This window comes from Atractosteus spatula, chromosome 2 (assembly GCF_055471065.1).
Source record: "Atractosteus spatula isolate fAtrSpa1 chromosome 2, fAtrSpa1.hap1, whole genome shotgun sequence".
Classification (NCBI taxonomy): Eukaryota; Metazoa; Chordata; class Actinopteri; order Semionotiformes; family Lepisosteidae; genus Atractosteus; species Atractosteus spatula.
Genome location: NC_142707.1, coordinates 5,544,359 through 5,564,368, shown reverse-complemented (window position 1 = coordinate 5,564,368; position 20,010 = coordinate 5,544,359). Strand labels below are relative to the sequence as shown.

At 41.4% G+C, this 20,010-nt stretch overlaps 1 protein-coding gene across 2 annotated transcripts in view; it reads right to left on the bottom strand.

The window, feature by feature from the left end:
* Nucleotides 1-831: 831 nt before the first annotated feature.
* pdlim2 (PDZ and LIM domain 2 (mystique)) overlaps nucleotides 832-20,010 on the bottom strand; it is a 64,543-nt gene continuing 45,364 nt past the window's right edge. For both annotated transcript variants that reach the window (XM_088927077.1, XM_088927069.1), the window contains exons 7-10: nucleotides 11,526-11,638; nucleotides 5,239-5,378; nucleotides 4,827-4,938; nucleotides 832-3,298 (exon numbers count right to left, since the gene is read on the bottom strand). In XM_088927077.1, the coding sequence (XP_088783203.1) occupies nucleotides 3,106-3,298; nucleotides 4,827-4,938; nucleotides 5,239-5,378; nucleotides 11,526-11,638 (558 nt within the window). In that variant the 3' untranslated portion in view covers nucleotides 832-3,105. The remainder of the gene's footprint in view (nucleotides 3,299-4,826; nucleotides 4,939-5,238; nucleotides 5,379-11,525; nucleotides 11,639-20,010) is intronic.

Sequence of the window (20,010 nt, the reverse complement as noted above, 5' to 3'; positions counted from 1 at the left end):
TTTAACCTGTAATTCAGTCCTGCAATGGCATGAGCTTAGAGTAGATTTATGGTTGTGCTTTTATTTTCTCCAGTGGTTAATTGTGACAACCAGATGAGTATTTTTAGAAAAAGGCTTGAGATGCTGGCAGCAAATCACGATCATGAGTACCATGTTATTACAACACGTAATAAAGTAAATTAAATAATAAATCATCCTAAAGCCAGGAGCAAAATGAATATTTTTCAGTCTTATATAGATAAGACTCAATGACTGCAAATTACCAAACATTAACACAGAAAACAATTAGTCTAGCATATAATCTAGAAGAATACTTTAGTAATTTTGTACTCAGAGTGCAATTTCCCCATACTCTTTATGCAGATGTGCTTTTCTTTATTACAGCAATTCAGCATTCTTTCCCCTGCTCTGACATGTTTAAATCATTATCCAATTATTCTCACTGTCGTCACTGCCTTTTGCTTTGATATTATCACAAAGCACCATAGCAAGCTGACAAAACTGCCCACACCCATCATAAACCATATCAAGAAGGCTGAGGGGGCTTAATAGATGAAACAGCCATGCATTGTGAATTATAAACAAGAGGGATGTTAACAAGTTATGCAACAGAACAGTCACATTTTCAAAAGGTAGCATCTACAGGAAGAAAACTAGCCACGTACTAAGGGGGTAACTTGTTCATGAAACAATTCTTTTTCAAAGCACAATTTATCCCAGATGCATTCTATATTTGTGTACAGTGGAACTTTGTAAAAAAAAACTATTTCACAAAAAAAGCCTTCTTATAATGAAGCCAACCAGCTTAGTGGGGGAAAAAGAAGAGAGACCTTGATCATGAAAACAATTTAATTTTACAACAAAGAAAAAGCACAGACTCTCGAAAATTCTGTCGCGTAACTTTTTTCTTTTAAATACATGTTTTGAAGTCCTGAAGAAAATATAAATATATACATGTAACAATTTGCAAAAGTATTTGATATATTCCCTTGTCTTACAAATATATATATATTTAAAAGGCGTAGAAATGAAATCTGGCAAAATATCCTTCAAACAAGTTGAAAGTTGTATTTTAAATAGACTTTTTTTTGCATAGAAAAATCTTAGTTTCTATTGCTTTCTTAAAGAATCAGATTATATCAGCATAGTTCACCTTCCAATATTTATACACCCTGCTATTTTACTGTCCTGCTACTTGGACTGCTATTTTCAATGGTAACTAATTATTCCATCAAAAAAAGATTTTTAAAAAAATCTCTGAATGAGAGGGTGGAATCTTGACCGACACTTCATTGTGTATACACAGTGAAAATGTAGCACAATCCTACCTCCACAGAGCAGAAAACATGCATATCTAAAAAGTTACGTATGATGCAAAGTGCACAAAACTTACAGGAAAGAGATTTACACATGCGCATATTTAAATATCTGAAATTTTATGAAGCATTACACATGTACTCATTCCATCAATATTTCAGTCTTCTTCCTTTGACCAAAAGTATTTTTCCCCATCATTGAAGATCTCTAGCAGATAAAGATGTTTGGTACAAATTTGGATATGATGTTACAGTAAATATTTGTGAAGCCTTTAAATGAATTTTTATTCCTTCCTACGCTTTGACCAAGGCCACAGTGAAAAACACTCGTACGTCACTCTGGCATTCACATCTAGAGTAGGATTTGTTAAAGAGCAGTATTTTCTAGATAAATAAGAAAAACAGATTAAAGAGACATGCAGAAAAATGTTACTTTTAGTACAGGACAGCCATAAGTGGTCCAAAATTATGAATATACTGCAGCTCAACCTTACATAAAATACCTGTTTAAGTGGACAAAATTATTCAGATAAAGTCATTTAGAAGTCCTGGTAAAAATACTTTCATTTAAACTAACACTATTTGGTAAACTGATTAGAGACTTTTGTTGCAATTAGGACATAAAGCTTTGGAAAAGATCTCTTAGGACTGAAAGAGTGACAGGGGACGCAGATTTGACCAGAACTTCATCAATTAGCTGCAGTATATAAACTATCCAGGACCCACGATGTCCATTCCCGTACTAGCAGTAACATTTTAAGACTTTATAAACAAATAATGAAAGGTGACCCACTAAGATGGCCACCCCTGGACTAATACATGAAGCAAACCCATATGGGAAGAACCTCCCTCCCCCAGAACAAATGGTACCAAGCATCCCTTTGAGAGAATCTAAAACTCTAGGTTGCACAAAAGCAGTGCTAATGAAAATGTGAAAACAAGATTACTCATGATTTACTTTTGGGGATGTAACTCACAAGACCCTTTGTGTTAACTTGCATTTTGCATAAGTTACCTGAAACCAAATAAGATGTTAATGTGTTCACCAGAAAATGTTATAAGTACCTAACAGCACTTTCTTGGATGAAAATCGTGGTAATAACATTTTCTTCTAAAAGGAGCATTCTCAAAACTCTTTTCTACATATATTCATATATGTTTCTTAGGAATATCAAATTATTTTATTGCTGCCACTGTTCTTGCTGCCTCACAAAAAAAATCGGTCTCAGTTCCTTAATTTTAATCGACTGAGCACTTCCACCCCTATCTACGGAAATCAAGTTGATCGCTGTTGGTTGTCACCCCAGGGCCATCCACTTCAGTGGTCCATGAAACAGCATAAAGTGCTTGATTATTATTTCATTATCTAAAGGGAGTGGAAGAAATTTGTCATTCAGAGATGACATCCCTAGTGATGAGATGATGTAGCCCTTGTTTAGTTGAACATTTAGGAATTCCTTCCATTTAACAGATAATAAATACAAAAATTCCTGGCCAGGTGGGGTAACGGACATGAATGCATGATTGTCTGAAGTGGAGGGCGTATTTCTGAGACACCAGTTGTTCCAAGGTTGCTGAATCGACGGAGGAAGACTGAGCCTGTTCTATCTTGGAGAACTCTCACTTGTGTTGACAGCTCCCTACAAGTTAAAAGGCAGGTAAGACTGACTGTAAACAGAAAACAAAATACCTAATAATGTTACACCAATGGCACATCCTCTAGAATTAAGCCTATGCCCCCTAGCCTAACTGCCCACAGTCTGTCAGGAGTGTCCTGCTGGGTTCATCTCTAGTGGTGAGGGGAGACCATGGTGACATGGGTACTGCCAGGCCCTTGGTACCGTTCCTTGGCGTGCTTCTCACAAAACATCTCATCGCCCACCCAAAAATGCCCGCGCATCTTCAGGTTAAGGCAGCATTGTGTGCAGGTGTAGCATTCCGGGTGCCGATACCGGTCTTCCATGATGCGGACAGCCTGCGTCCTGCAGACAACCAGTACAATATTACTCAGTCTAGTCAGACCGCACAATACAGAAACTGAGCAACAGCGATTCCATTCCATTCATTTAAACAGACTCAATTTTCATTAGATCTTCCTACCTTTGAGCATTTAAACATTCACTAAAAAATTAGCATAACATGTGACCCTGTAGTACAGAAGTTACAAAACCCCCTGATAAATTCCAAAACTAAAATTACACTTTGAAGCTAAGCCACACAAAGAACTTTCAGTGAAAATATAAAAGCATCTTTTCACACTTAGCTCAGCACGCAGGCAAACCCATTAAAATACTTTTTTAAAGCTGGCTTGTTTTGTGTTTATTTATACTTTCTGCACTCCTTAGCATGGTCTGTAATCAGGAGCTGTAAACATGCTTCTTTAAACCAATCTGGTAATACTGTTATAAGTAGCCCCACTGTATAATGTGACTGTGTGAAAGACGTTTAAGAGCAAGAAGGAGGATTCTGAAAAATACAACATTACAGCTGTTTAGGTAACATTAATTTTTATCCCTGTTGATCGTGATAAGCTACTAAATTATTGCTCCACCACACTCTCTTGGTGTAATTCTGATTAGGGGAGTTACTGAGTCAGCTGTCCATCTGATGTCACTCCCAGCTGATGGAGAAATGACCATTACAAGTGTTTCCATCACACCAGGATTTGGAAAAATATGGTTCTTTACCAGGTATGAATGATATCAGCCAGAGAGGAACCTCCCAGACATACTGTATAATCTTAATTCCGCCTGACTCCTTAAAGCAGCTGAGGTGAAGCTGACAAAACTGCAGTTTAGGATCTTCTGGATAATTTCTTATGAGGAATGTTTTTCGACACTAACACACTTCTTGAACCCATTCTGAGTTTAGGTTTTGTGCAGGCACACCATTTTGTATAAACCCCATGTGAGGTCATGGAACGAAAATGAGTCCAACTTTATGTATGAGTTTTTTTTTTTAAATGGCGACGCGCTAATTATTCTTTGTATACACTCCTGATCTGGAGCAGCCAGCTGGCTCTAGGAAGTCAGCTGTGAACTCCTCCCACCTCGCATATTCTAACGCAGCCTCTCGTCCCTTCACTTACAGTACCGCATGCCTGTACAGTATTTGTCCTCGAGGCCACTGGGAGCCTGAGACCTGAGAGCCCTGGGTGAGTAACTTCGCTCTGTTCTCAATGCTGCTGATTGAAGAACCCAGTCACCACTGGCGAGTGACATAAACCAGGCTTGAACCTGCCATCACAGCTCAGCCCGTGCTTGGCTGCGAGCCTGTACTGATTGGCCTCATTTACTGACCATTCTGAAGTTCCCAAAATAAGTACAATGCTTAAACCAGCTATATTGGCTAATTTCTAAATAAAAAAAGTTATTGCCATGTTAAACAGCTACAACAACACATGGTGAAGTACTGCACCTCTTTTTTTTTCTAGAAAGCAGCTATGTGGTAAGAGTGTAGCTGATTCTACTGCACTGGGTGTGTGATAAGGCAGCGGTCTCGAGATCTTACACAATGCTGGTGCCACACTTCTCACAGGTGTGGAACTTCTGAACGCCGGCCACAGACGAGCTTGGCTTCGGAGCGTTCGGAGACAGCTTTCCCGGGAAACGCAGAGCGGCCTCTGGCAACCCAACAACACACAAAGAGCAGGTCGTCAGAACCCAGCAGAGAGGCGTGTCACAAGGAGGTACACAATCAGCATCCTTACTGCTTTACTGAATGTATATTCATGCATTCTTAATTTAAAAAAAACACTTATGGGGGGGGCGCTCTATATCCTACAGTACCATGCATAAGTGTGACACCCCCTTAGAAAATATCTACAAGGTACTGTATCAAAAGAAATGGACAAAGATTTTTGCAGAACAGTGAAGATGGACGGATGACCCCGTCCTCAGTGCTCATGGAGGTGCTGCAGTACCTTTCTCATCCGCCTCCAGGACCTCCTGCAGCAGCCGGAAGGTGCTGGACTGGCGAGGTGCTGATCGGGACTCCTTGTTCTCCTGGATCATCTTGTAGACCTCTGAATCCCGGTCAAAGCGCTGCATTGCGGCGTCCGAGCTGCCAACGGCAAAGCCACAGTGTTACTCCAGCCTGAGCGGAGCGGACCCAAAACCAGGTGTGGCGAATAGAAAATTTCCATCGGATGCATCCCGAGTTGAGGATGCCGTTTCTGGGATTGCAGGAATATCCCATACAAATTATACCAAAGCCACAATCACAGCTGCTTTAATAACCTTTACGGCAATAGCGATCCAGCAGATTTTCCATCTCTTCCCTTCTGGAGAATTATGGTGGGACTCCATCAGGCAGAAGAGCCCAGGTTGTTTTAGAGTAGCTTCTGCATGAATGTTGGTTCACCTAGGGCTACATGGTTGACTGCTTTAAGATGATGTTGCTGGACTGATGCATCACAGGTATTCTGCTTTCCAGAAATGTACGTGTGAGTATTAAACCCATTAACAAAAATTTTTCAACTTGTGAAACATTCCACAAATGCGGAAGCTGAAAAGATCATATCTCTGCAGCCCACAATTGCCCTGTGCCATTCAAAAACAGACGCGTTTTCTTATCAACAGGACCTCAACCTACATGTGTTTCATTTCTATTCAAACACTTCTGGTTGTAATGAACTCCAAGATGGAGTATGTGTAATGAACAATGTTTTCGCCAATCTTCTTTTCAAATCTTCACTGTGCTTCCTGCATTGTGTTTATTATGAATAGGCCATGCAATTTCTCCAAAAGACTAAGAAAAACAATGTCAAAAGTACTTTAGAGTAATGTTGCTGACAATTTACCAACAGCAAGTTTCCAAGATTAAGATACGGCTTGCAGAGCACTTTCGGTGCATGCGCTGTTCGAAAGCACACTCCAGAAAACTTCTTTACTCATGTGGGATGTTGGTAATTAGGAATTAAAATGATGAAACTTGCTGCACTTCCTTTCTTCTTGTGTAAGCCAGGCAATCATCTGGAATGACTTTTGTTTTCAGGTTTCTCTAGGCAAAACCAGTTGCACTTGATTCCCTGAAATGTTTGCAAGACACCTGTTCTCACTGGACCAATCCACTGCTTGCCTGGGTCAGGGCTGCTGTCTCAAGCTTCTTACACCTCCATCACCCTCAAACCAGTTCTGCAACAACGGAGCCGGATAAGGGCTGGACCTGAATTTGCACTTGAAAAACAGGTGTGGTTCTAACTCTGTAGATGTCGGTCAGTCAGACACAGTAATTGCATCAGTGGGAATCTAAAAATCTGCAAAATGTAAAATGATGCTGCTAGACTTTTCTAAACCCGATCCCTTGAGCTCTTACCACAGTTAATTCACAATGTTCTATTATTATGTTATTAGGCTGTAAAAAATGAGAAATATTTCTACCAAAGGGATGACAATTGACAATTTAATGAGATCATATACAGTACACCAGAAATAAGTAATGAAGTACAGATATTGATGAGTAAGTTGGAAAAAGATTGTCCCCCACCCCAAATTTGAACAAACCGGTAACTACCTATGCAGCAGAGGGAGATGTGAGCCATGCATACAATTCCCTGTGAGCACAAAAAAGAACAAAAAGCCAGATCACAACTGCTGATATCCAGTCCTCATGGAAATGAGCACTGCCACAGTAGGGTGACCAAGAATTGCGCACTCCAAACTTGCATGAACACAAAAGAAGTTATTTAAAGAAAAGCAATAGTAGAAACTAACAAAACTCAAATCTAATGAAAAGTTACACACAATGCCCAATTCTAATTAGAGGCTGGGACAACACTTAGCAGACAATATCCTGCGTCTCACTTCGCTGCAATCTAAAAACATTGCGGTGGCGTTTGGGAAACGGTTGTTAATGGAGTGCGAAATGCCTACAAGCCAGTCAGCTCCCAGACCTACAGAAGTGACGTAAACTGATCGCTACCACATGTACTCCTGGCTCCTCTGTACAACCTGCCAACTTCCAGAAACCTATCATCATTTGGAAAGCTTAAGTGCCAAACGTGTTGGGGACAGTGCATGCTTGAAAATGGAGACTGCAAAAAGAAAATCCTGGGAATCTCACAAGGAAGTTCATGCTGCCTCATTCAGAGTTTCTTGTTTGGGATACCATTTTACCTCCTGTTGTTTGAAACGATATTACTGATGCATTGAGCAGCTCTTAGTTACTCTATTTAAGCTAATGGAATTGATGCCCAATCATCAATAGAGGTCCATGACCTTCATACCAAAAACAATGCTCCCACTATGAATGGTCCAGTTTTGTGCATTCATGTGCTGCTTTCACTTACAATTGACATTTATCATGCTTCTGATCAGGCAGAAAAAAAAAACAGAAAAGTTACGAAATCGTATTTCAAATCCTGAAACCCCGCTAATGGGTTTTAGAGTGACTTGTCTTTAATTCACTCGCTCTGTTGTGATTAACTGGAAAGTTAAAGGTCTTGTTACAGACTACCAGCTGGGTCTTGCAGACCGAAAATTCCATTGACTTGCTAACAAGAATATGTTAGCAACTTCAGATCATGATCTGTATTTTTACAGATCATGACCTGCAGTTAAATCAGGATATGTATTTTTAGAATAGTAAGCTAATGTGAACACCCCGAGGTGAAATAAATACCATCCTTACAGATCCAGCCAATAAACAAGCAAGAAAAACAAGAACAAGGAAAAGATACTCTGCATTTCCTTTGATCAGCTACATTTTCACAGACAGTTATTATAGAGAAAAATTAATAGAGTGGATATGAGGCAAAGTCATACAAGTACCCAGCTGTTTAATCTTCTTTACTCTTTTAAGAGCAAGTCTGGTTTTCCACAGCTGGTAACTCTGAGACCAATGTATTAATCAGTGAAGATCTTAACCTTTGTTCAATATCTGTGGAGAAAAGTGATGAACTGTAAAACTATAAATCGCAATATGACAGATGGATATACTGGTAATCATTAACAGAAAATGAAAAGGTTGCAGACATCTTCTAGCAAAGTCCACATGCAAATAAACAGCCATAGCACCAGGTGTTCACCAGATCTCTAGCATCTGGTTCTGTAGTATGTTAAGGATTCAATACCTTTCTGAAATACGCTGCACACATATAGGCAGCTGAGATATTCAAAGATTGTCACACATCTGTTTGTGCAAATGTACTTAAAATACCAAGTCTGAAAGAAAAAAAAAGCATCCAGGTTTGCTAAATGAAGGCTTGGCGACAAAAGAACCTAAAAAAATATCACACTTTGCAACTGTTTTATGTTTTTAAATGAGAAAATTATATTATTTCAGTCTTGAAACAATGTATCCGCATTAGTTGGCACTCCTCACAGCCAGGACCTAGCTGGCCAAATGGTGCCAGAGGTAAGTATACTACTAGCAAATTGAGATTGCATAGCTTCATTTTCCACATCTCCAGACCCAATAGGACCTGCAGGACTGGAGTGCAACGATGGAGGTCTTCCTACAGGTTCCAAAGCCCCAACATTTCCCTTCTATAGAGGACTGTGAAAAGAGAATCATTCTTGCTAACATGTATTTTGTGTGCATGTATGTGTGGGAGTGTATGCTTTTCCCTCAGGTCACTTTGGAAACACAGCTGAGTATCAGTTTTCAATTCCAAAATGAGCAGGAGAGAAGCTAATTGAGTATCTATAAAATAGAATCACACTTGTGTGGAAAACCACAGACTGGTGTGAGGTGAACAGCTAGGTTTTATTTCAGAATCTTGGTTTTTAAACAAAATATTGGAAACTATCATTACGACATTCTCTTGCAGAGTTCAAGGAAATTTCTGTGACTCGACAACATGACAAAGTCTCAGCTTTACTAAAGTTACTTGCATAGTAAAAGCTGCACAGCTGCTTGTGAGGTATTTTGAAATAGTTACACAGATATTTGGTGCATTTTTAAAATCACTATATTCATGTACATTGTACAAATGTGGGAAGTGCAGCTATGTTTTTCAAAAATCCCCCAAAAGAAAAATAACAGACCTTTAAGCAAAGCACCTCTCATGTTACATTGGTAGAATTCAGATTACCAGCCTGTATTATGATGTTGAAATTTAACTATACATCTTCCAGCAGAAAGACTATGTAGAAAGTACCCCCCATCCCCCAAATAAAAATCAAAGCCCCAAAGACTCACCGCTAAGCCTGAGCCGAGAACAAAGAAGAAAATTCCTGTGCTGTTAGCTCAACTGCCTGTGAGCTGCCTGCTCTAGGGTAACTTCTGTAGTCAGCTCTGGAGCAGTGTGGCGTGCACACACACAGACACACACCTCTGCTCTGTCCCAGTCAAGGGAAAGAGTCTGGCTCAAAGGTGTGCCCTCAGTCGGCATGTCATTGGCTGAAGGGGGAAGAGGGGCGGGATGGGAGGTGGCCTGTGATTGGAGGGAGGGAGTGAACCCCGTTTTGCAGCTGCCGTGGAGGCAGGGCCTATGAAGGTAAGTAGGGGTGAGGGGCATGGTGGGATTAAGAAGGGAAATGAAAGAGTCACTGAAAGGAGATCCCAACAGGGACCACTTGCACTGTGGTTCAAGTTTGTTAGTGTGACGAAGGTGGCCAGGTGACACACAGCAGAGACAGGGAAGTGAAGAGTCACTGATCCACCGTGCAAACACTGCTCGGGAGTGTTTGTTCATTGGTTAGTCAACATTAACAATGGTGAACAGATGGGTGTGAAAATGTGTTGACTGGGACATTCCTACAATGGGGGGCTAGGTGAAGGTGTGACAGTGTAGGTCTGATGCAATATTTCTTTGCTTCACTCACATTTCAGCTACAGAAAGCACAGCTCGTCACTGCCTGGGCACACTGAGGCGCCCTCGTTGCCATAGCCAGACACAGATACCCAGGATTCCCTCACGAACTCAAATTATGTGCTATTTTTTGCTGCTGTTGTTGATTGTGCCAGGAATGGAAAACAAAAATTCAAAACGCAGGACCTTACAGAGACAGGATTAAAGCTGAGTTATAAAGTGGGACGGCATTAATAAATTATTCTGAGCATCCACAGTGTAGTGAATGGAAAGAGAAGTCATAATGTAACTTCTCATTCACTAGCGTTGTAGTAGTATTTATGTTTCCAAAAGCAGGGTCTTTTAACATGGTTTAAATCAGAAAAGCTACCTTTTTAAAAACTGCAATGTATTTATCTTTTAAAAAATATAAATGGTTTTTGTACTGGGCATTTACATTCTTCTACTCAAAATAAGGCAAGACGCTTGAAGTCTCCAGCACTGCACCGATTTGGATAGGATCTGAAATGGATTCAATGTTCCACAAATGGAGCCTCAACCGTTGTAACGAAACTGTCGTAATCATGTGGAAAATCAGCAGGATTTGAAACCAGGAAGAAACGAAAGAAGAGGAAAAGGCGTTTCCTCCACGCGGCCGCCGCTGTCCGGCTGCTCTCCCGGGACAGAGGACGGTGGGCTGGGCCGCGTCTGGAGGAACGCCGGGAGGCCGGCCTGTCGCAGCTGCTCTCCTCCCCAGCCCCTCGGAGCAGACAAGTCAAGGAAAAGGAATGCACTGCTCGAGATGTGGGAGCTGAGGCCATGTGCCTTCCATTAGGCCTTTTCCTGAGAAACGCTTTAACCCTTCCATTTCTTCAGCAATGCTTCACAGCTGCCATCTCTTAGGGGGTAAACATCACCCCCACCCCACAGGTGGCACTGCACCATGGAGTGGCACAGAGCCAGCAGGAAGGGGGTATCCTTGGATTATGCCCAAGCTGCTGTTAGAGCTTTCTGTAAGACTAAATGGTGTCCGGACATTCTGAATAGAAGCGTTCGATTCCGAAACGTTTGTTTACAGGTTGCCTCTTCGGGTCCAGAAAATCCCACTCCCTAATAGCTCTTTGTCTAGAATCTATGTGTAGGATGGTTGATTTGAAACTGGTGGCATGATGGGACAGTGGTTAACACTGCTGCCTCACGGTGCTGGGGCCCCGAGGTCACTTCCTGTGGTGCTATCTACATGGACTTTGCGTGTTCGCCCCCTGCTCATGTGGATTTCGTTCTCATGAATGACCAGGGACATACTGGTAGGTTGACTGGCTTCTGGGAAAACTGGCCCTGCTGTGGGTCTTTGCCTCTGTCTGCCCTGCGACAGGCTGGTGTCCCATCCAGGGTGAACCCTACTTTGTACCCATTGCTTGATAAAATGGTTTAGAAAAAGGATAAAGGGATGTTTTAAAGCTCTTGGCTCTTACCTGCGACGGGGGGAAAGCGGAGGCTCCCTTTCCCTGGGGCTTTGTGGGGAGTAGCGGCCTGGAGGGGTGGGCGTCCGGGACAAGGAATAACTCCGGACGTCTGGGACGAACTCCTGAAACACAGGTGTCCACATCAGCAGCAGCACTGCCACAGAAGACTCGCTCCGCACAGCGGCCTCCAGCAAAGGGGGCACCTCATCATACCCAGAGCATCACACGTGCCCCAGGAAGCAAAGATTTCAGACTAATATGCTGGTGGTCAATATTTTCACGCCAGAAAGTTATGATGATTATTTTCACCCCTAAGGAGAGATTAAAAACAAACAAACAACAGACTCTTTCAATAGCTCCAGCTGCTGCAGATAGAGTTTCAAGAAAATACAGAAAAGCTCGGAAAACAGGTTTGACCTCTTCTAATGGTATTTTGCTATTGCTACAACATACCGTGAGTCAGAAATAACTAAGAGTTTTTTTGTATCTCAGGAATTTAGTGTTGCCTAATTTATACATTGAGTCATATAAAAGAAACTCCCACAGAAACCATCTACCGCACAACAATAGTACCTCACAGCAGAAAGGAGTTTACCCTACTGTTCCCTCTTCTTTTATTTCTTTAAAGGTGTGCTTTCCAGTGACTAACTGCGATGATACTTTCTTACTGCTTCTTTTTAGATGCTAACTAATAACTCCAGGACAAAGGAAAACAGCTACAGTACTTAAAGTTAATAGTTACTACTAGTAGGACAGAGTATACAAAAGGGGAACACATCAATGTTACACAAAGTCTTCTCTTACAGGCTCTTCAGATGAATTATCTTACACTGTCCTGCTGTCCATCAGAGAATCTACTCCAAGAAATCTTACATTTATAACAAACGAATGATCGTTTAAAAAGCATACCAGCCTCAATTAGGAATTCAAATGTTCTATGGTGCCATTTAATAGAACACTCTTCTTATTTCAGCAGTAAATAAGGACATGTAAAAAAAACATTCCCACTTCTGTACACACTTGTTCCTGACACTCCAGCCGTCTCCAACCTGATACCTATGACCTGCAGTACGACCCATTCCTCCCCTTCCTCCATCCTATCCAGGTTGCTTCCAAACCCTATCATTTTACAAAGTTATCTTTTTCTTTTAAACATACTGTATATTGTACAGATGTAAAAGGTGGACATATTTCAGTGGATCGATTAAGTTTGAAAATGATAATCTACGAAAGTGATGTTGCCCATTAACAAGACAACGACTTCAGATCAACCTTTTGAGTAACTGGTAACCATTGTGACAGGCAGGAACAGTACCGAGTTCAGTTCACAGCACAGTATGTATATGCTACCGTTTCCCCAAGTTATACAGAAGATTACATTCTATGAAGCATTTGGGAATGAATCACTCATGTGGGATATGAAGGGCAACTGATATGAAGAAACTTAGTCTCAGTGCACCAGGACAGCCACTACTGAACAGAAACCCTTCACTAGGGCTGGCCCGGTATCAACTACCTGTGAGAAAGAGGCTCACCTGTAGGAGTCAAGCTTTCCAAATCATTAAAAAAAACAAAACACGGGACGGGCCACTTCAGTCATGAATGTCAAATTAAGTTTCCAAAAGCATGCTTTTCGTTCCAAGCCCTGAGGGCTGTTATACGGATTGAAGGAGTGGTGAGAGAACTCGCCCTCACCTGCACAGGCTGCCTGGGTACAAGGAGCCGCTCCCGCAAGAGCTCAGCTGAGCATCAACAACGGTGTCTCCAACACAACTCTCGGAGCACTCTCGGGCTTTTCAAGACTTGACTTCCACTGCAAAACTGACTCCACACCTAAGGCTCAATGATAAGTTTTCCTCCTCCAGCAGGAGGTGCAGACAACTCTTCAAACGCTGTGGTCCTGTATTTGCACACTGCTCTTTATTCATGACACAAAGAGAACACCATCCTATAGCTTTAGAATTTCTCCGATACAGGTCGCACTTGATGCAGCCATAAGATCATGATGAGTATGCTCAGACAGCCATAATGGTTGGCTTTATTCATTACTGATACATTTTTCTTTTAACAAGTAGACCATAATGGAATCCTAGAAGCAAATCAAATCATGCACTGTCAAATGTTTCGATATTCAAAACCAAGTTCAACAACACAATGAAGGCAGAATTCTCAATTACTGGATATTCACACTACAGTCTTCTTGCCAAAAGTATTAACTCTTAATATAATAATTGTTTACACTTGTATAGTGCTTTTCTGGACACTCCACTCAAAGCGCTTTACAGGTAATGGGGACTCCCCTCCACCACCACCACCAATGTGCAGCCCCACCTGGATGATGTGAAGGCAGCCATAATGCTCCAGAACGCTCACCACACACCAGCTATCAGTGGGGAGGAGAACAGAGTAATGAAGCCAATTCACAGATGGGGGTTATTAGGAGGCCATGATTGGTAAGGGCCAATGGGAAATTTGGCCAGGACGCCAGGGTTACACCCCCATACTTTTCGAGAAACACCCTGGGATTTTTAATGACCACAGAGAGTCAGGAACTCGGTTTTATGTCTCATCTGAAGGACAGCGCCTATTTACAGTATAGTGTCCCCATCACTATACTGGGGCATTAGGACCCACATGGACCGCAGAGTGAGTGACCCCTGCTGGCCCCACTAAGACCCCTTCCAACAGCAACCTTAGTTTTTCCCAGGAGGTCTCCCATCCAGGTACTGACCAGGCTCACACCTGCTGAGCTTCAGTGGGTTGCCAGGTGTGAGTTGCAGGGTGATATGGCTGCTGGCTATAATAAAGCATATTTAACTGCAGTTGCACTAGTGCTTTAATATCAGCAGAAAATTCACTGTTGCAACCATCTCATCACTGACACACAAGACATACTGTATAATAAAGTAATAGAGTTTGTTACATGTTGATTGTACTGTTTTGCAACACTACAAAAGCACTCTAAGATATTCCTACTCTGTGGGTTTACCAATTATATAATACCTACCCAGATAACTGACCCTCAGGGCTCGGTAATTGCTTTAAAAACATTAGGATTCTTTGTCAAAACATTTTACATGTAACAATTAGGAACTGATGAAGAGTCACACAATTTAAATGATAAATGAGGTTTAGTCTAACCTTAATGTTTCATGGAGATGCCATCCTTCGCTCGAACACAAGAGGGCGATCATTTCACACAATTTAGGGACAAGCCCATTTCAACTGTTATCCAGGTTTCTAAGGTAGCATGGTTTGAGTCTACAGTATGTACATGCAACAGAAAAGTTAACTAATACATCATAGAATAATGACTCAAATTGTAGGGGTATTTTAACACTTCTTCACACCTCTGTAAGTGTGAAACTAATTGAAAGTACTCAAAAGACATTCTTCTTAGCTTAGAAAGGAAACATCTCTAAAGATAGTCTGTACATCATTAGCATCCTCCAGCTAATTAATTCCAATCACACAGTATGTCTTATTACCCATGATGACTACATACCGCATTAAATAAAAAAGAATCGCCGTAATACAAATGGCTCCTGAACAGACTCATCATGCCTAACTACTTTGGCAACTGTGAACCATGAACTAGAGGTCACATGTGGGTACTACATGGAACTGAACTTAAAACCGAGATCAGTTTGTGCACAAAGGGATGTGGGGGTATGGAACAAGCTACCCAGCCATCTTTTGTTGAAGATGATACTAGATCTCGGATGTCAAATGAGCTAGATGTTCTGAATGGCCTCCTCCCAGTTCTTCATGCAGGATATGTGGATTTCCATGGGATGAACAATTGGAAAGCAAATTAACGACAATTGTTGAACATGGTCACACCTGAAGAAGGCTTCACAGCCGAAACGTTGCGTTTTCTCTCTTCTCTTTTCAGCATGGAATAAACCTATTACTTGTTCCATTGTCCAACATTCCCATCTTACCCTTCATCCTGCCACCCTAATATCTATGGATTTTTCCCACTGAACTTGGTGTGGTAATAAAATAACTGCCCATTTCATTTTTTCCCGATCACATACAACACTCTTACGTTCTCCAAGGACCAAGGCCCTGGCTCAAAAATGTAAAAAGAATAAGGCCATGCTATAAGATACTGTACATAATAAAGTAATGCTGTTACCCATGCACTTTTTGTCTTACAGAAATCATTACAAAGCTCTGACTGGCATTTTGGTTGTACTGCATTAGTGATCAGCTTACTGCACCGTTATTCACTTGTCTTTAACTTCTCATTATAATTCCTTGTACCTACAATCACCCAGTGTTCTGCAACATGGCTCACTGATTAAAAGTGAAAATGGATAAGATGCAAGATCAGAAGCGAAAGTGGAAGAGATGGAGATGACCTCAAGTGTTTCGGTGCTGGTCTGACAGGGAAAACAAGGGATTCTGGTCTCTCTTTTTAAATGTGGACAAACCTGTCTGGAAAATACCTTTTACGCATATTCCATGGCTTGAAATTCTAACCCTACAAGCCCAACAAACAACCCGAACCCCTGAGTTCTCCAGCTGCTCGCGGTTGCTCAAGCAATCTGCACAGGACCAGCAGGCCCCTGTCCCACTCCGACTCCCTCAGAGCCATGACCCAGGAGGGCTGCAGTGAGCAGGCTGGTCCCTCATGTGGTTTGGCAGCAAGACAGACACACTACACTGAAGTGTCCCATCACACAAGCTTCATTTCCTCACTCGCCACAGAAGACAGGCAGTTAATTGGTCTAAAATGACCTACAGTCCTTTCAAATGAGAACTGCTGCCTTCTTGCTGGCAATTTTATTGAAGTCAAATATAGATATTTGTGGTATTTGTTTTTTTGTTCTTTATTCCTGTTTAGTGCCACCCCATATCTTTTTATTGCTTCATTATGCCCAGGATCAGAATGAAACAAAACCACAATTATTCTGCTTGTGCTTGACTTGTCTTGATTTGTTGTGCTATAGGGTTAAGTTTTATCATTCGTGATCATAGGCCATGAGATGCTATTTGATTTTATTTTGTGGTCTCTCCAGATTGTTATGGACCATGTTTATTTCAAAGTAGTGGTGGTTTTTCCTGTGCAGTTTCACTCAGCAGGATTGCCAGGAAGGAATATAGTGTTGCACCAAGAACGGTCTCCAAGAGCACTGAATATACAGTATTCTGGCAATGAAAGACCTACCTTTCTTTGGTATCGGGCTTGACTGGATGAGTGGCCTCTTTTTAATTGTAAACTCTTATGCTCTTGTAGGCTGTTTTAAATATGTTCCTTCGGCCTCTCCTTAACCGGATAAGCTCGGACATTTTTGCAAAGTGCCAGTTAAACCATAGGTAAAGCTGGGAATACCCATGGCATTTCTGTCTTAGTGAGCACAGACAAACTCGCCCCGACTGATCTTGCACATAAACCCACAGGAAGAGTCTGATAGAGACGGCACCCATGACTTCCTGTGTGTGACGCAGAGGTGCGAGAGTGGTGCAGCGTGGCACAGCTCATCAGCAGCCTGCGAGAATGCGAGCACATCTTCTACTGAGGAGGTAAACCAGGTGTGCAAATACTGTCTGATAAAGAGACAAATAAGTGCATTTTTTACAGCTTTTAAAACCTTTTCCAGTGCAAAACATACTTTTAGCCCAAGTACACTGCAATTAGTTATCCAAAACTATTTAACATTTTGTCCATAGGCATACTGCATCCCTTTTCATAAAAGGGACAACACATTGTATATTGCAGCCAAAAAAATAAATCTCGACGATAGTTGCATTATTTTTTTAACCTGAGGGTTATTAAATGAAAGATCGCCGATATAAAAATGTTTGCATAGGAAAAAATTAGATAATGCCTCCTGTTTCTATGCCAAACTGCTTTAATGAGTTCAGTCTCAGTCTGTAGTAAACTGGGCTCTGAGTAAAACATTGTACTGTTATTTTTTTTGTAGTTTCCTTAGGGCAACATCCAGCATTGTCAAGTGTACGGTGTGCAATTGCTGAGCCAGCCGTTTCTAGCAAACAAACTCACTTTATTGCAATAGCTCAGCAAAGCACACAAATTGTGTATTTTACCCACTGCTTTTTCTCTTTGACACTCTTCCTAATTAAACCGTGTTGGAATATGTACTACAGCTGGGTTTTTTTTTAAGATTTAATCCAAAAAGTTACGCAACTCTTCAATTTGTTTTTTTTTTAATTTACCTTATTGTAAAGGGATCAGCCATGCTTTTGTACAGTAACCAATTCGGGATATTGTATTTTGTTCTCATGGAAGCATGGACTTGACCTATGATATTAAAAAAGATTTAATATTAAGTTTTCTCTATAATTCACTTCCTTGGCTTGCTACAGGGACTAGCTCAGAATCCCACGTCAAACAGTTTTAAATGGGGATTAAGGGTTAGAGCTCCTCAAATGCGGTCCTTAAGGGCAACAGTCCTCAGCAACACGACCTCAGGAAAATGGTAAAATCAACTGAACTATCATTTAATTAGACCAATAACCCTCCTGCACAGGAGGGGATTCAAGCACAACTACAAGACCTCCTGGTCTATGTGCAGTGTGGTCCAGAGTCTTCTGAAGAGTCAGCACAGAATTCAGGGGCTATGTTTTGTACAGCCTGGCCTGAGAGAAACAACAGCGTCTCCATAAAAGATCGCAGAGCCCGTAAAAGTGATGGCCTGGAATGTTGTCAGTGGGTGTGCCAGAGTCTTCTGAATCCAGGCCCACCATCAGGTTTCAATTGAGGCCCTTTTGAACACATTTCAGTGCAGCATTGGGTTCAATTCCCAATGTTTGGCTAGACCAAGATTCCCGACAAACATTTTGAGGAATTTTGGTGCAACCCCCTTGTTACAATTTCACTGAATATTTATTCCCCCAGAAACATTACACTTAATTGGGATCATTTTATTCTTTCTTGGAATCGCTAGGATGAGAAACTTATTCCCTGTTTCTAGTAGTTCCTATTAACTCCCGACTACAAGCTCCTGAAGTAAAGCATCTAATTAATAGATGCTCTCTAGTCAATACAGATGCTCCATTAAAACACAGCAAGACCTTGCTAGTCCAACACGAATGTTCTACATTAGTAAACACGGGGCTGAGCTGTACACGCCTGCAGTGGCTACCTGGGAAATCCAGAGAGGATCTTGAAGTTACTCACCAGCCTATCTACCCCAGACTCCTGAGATACCAGCCCGCTGCAATAATGGCGACAGGGTCTGCTGATTCAACTTCCAATGTCTTAAAAGCACTAGGCACTGTAGGTCTATAGACAATCTTATATTTGGTTTATTTTTTTTTACTTCTGCTTCTTCACACTTCACTCTTTTATTCTTATTTATTGTGTTTTGAAGCATTTATACGGCGTACTATGATAATCAAGACAATGATTGCTGCATTAGACCACTTAGCACAATTTGCCCCCATCAACCAGGTTTAAGGATGCTGGTTCAGTTGCAGTGGCCTTAGAAGGTTCAGCTTTGACCACCGTGATCATATCACCATTCCTAACCTTTTATAGAAAACTGGGCTCCTTAAACTTTCCAGCTTCTGCCCCTGCCCCTCCTCCAGACGAATAAACAGCCTGCCTACCCTGGGGACAGCGGCCACTAACACCAGGACACACTGAAGTGCCGTCATTGGAGGCCAGCAAAATCTCGCAGCCTGTTTGTGTTGGAACAGAATGAGACTCGGGGAATGTAGTGCATGAAAAAAAAAAACAGCATCCAATTATTCCTCATTCCTCTGGCTGGTGCACTGAGGAAGCTATGATTAAGGCTTCATCCAAACTGTAATCACATCTCCAAACAACCTCGGGTCATCAGACAATCTGCAATCTCAAATGCACAAGGAAATCCACTGCCAAGAAAATGAACTATGTGATCTGTTGTTAAGGCATACATAGACACAGAGATAAAAAAAGTTTTGAAAAAGGTCAGATCTTCACCTAATCAAACAGACACTTATTCCTTTATATCCACACTACATTGATAACTGGAGTGAAATTTTTCCCTTGAAATAGAATTGTATTCTTTCAAATGGGGCATTCATACGGTTTCTCAATAAAGCGCATTTCTTGTAGGAGAAGGATACTTGAAAACAGTCATTCTTTTCCTTGTAAAGTCTCTTGGATTCCCATAATGTAACCGACTCAGACGTCTGCATCTTTGCCATGACAAGTTAAAATTAAGGTGAAAACATTTCTATCAATTTAAACATTTTCACTAGGTCTCAAACTCTACCTCAGTAGTGGCTAACCCTTGCCTATACCAGCTAAAATACTACAGGTGGACTGCTGGACTGATAGACCCATACAGTTGGAAGCAAGTCATAAAGTAATATGAAGAACCTGTAGCTCTCGCAGATCATAGATGGCCACATCTAGTCTGTATCTCCCAAAAAGTTAGAGCAGAGTTCCTGAGGAACTCTTATATAGATACAGAGAAAGACCTGTATACAGTATTAATCCTACTGCACTATTTTTTTCCAGAGCACAGAACAAACA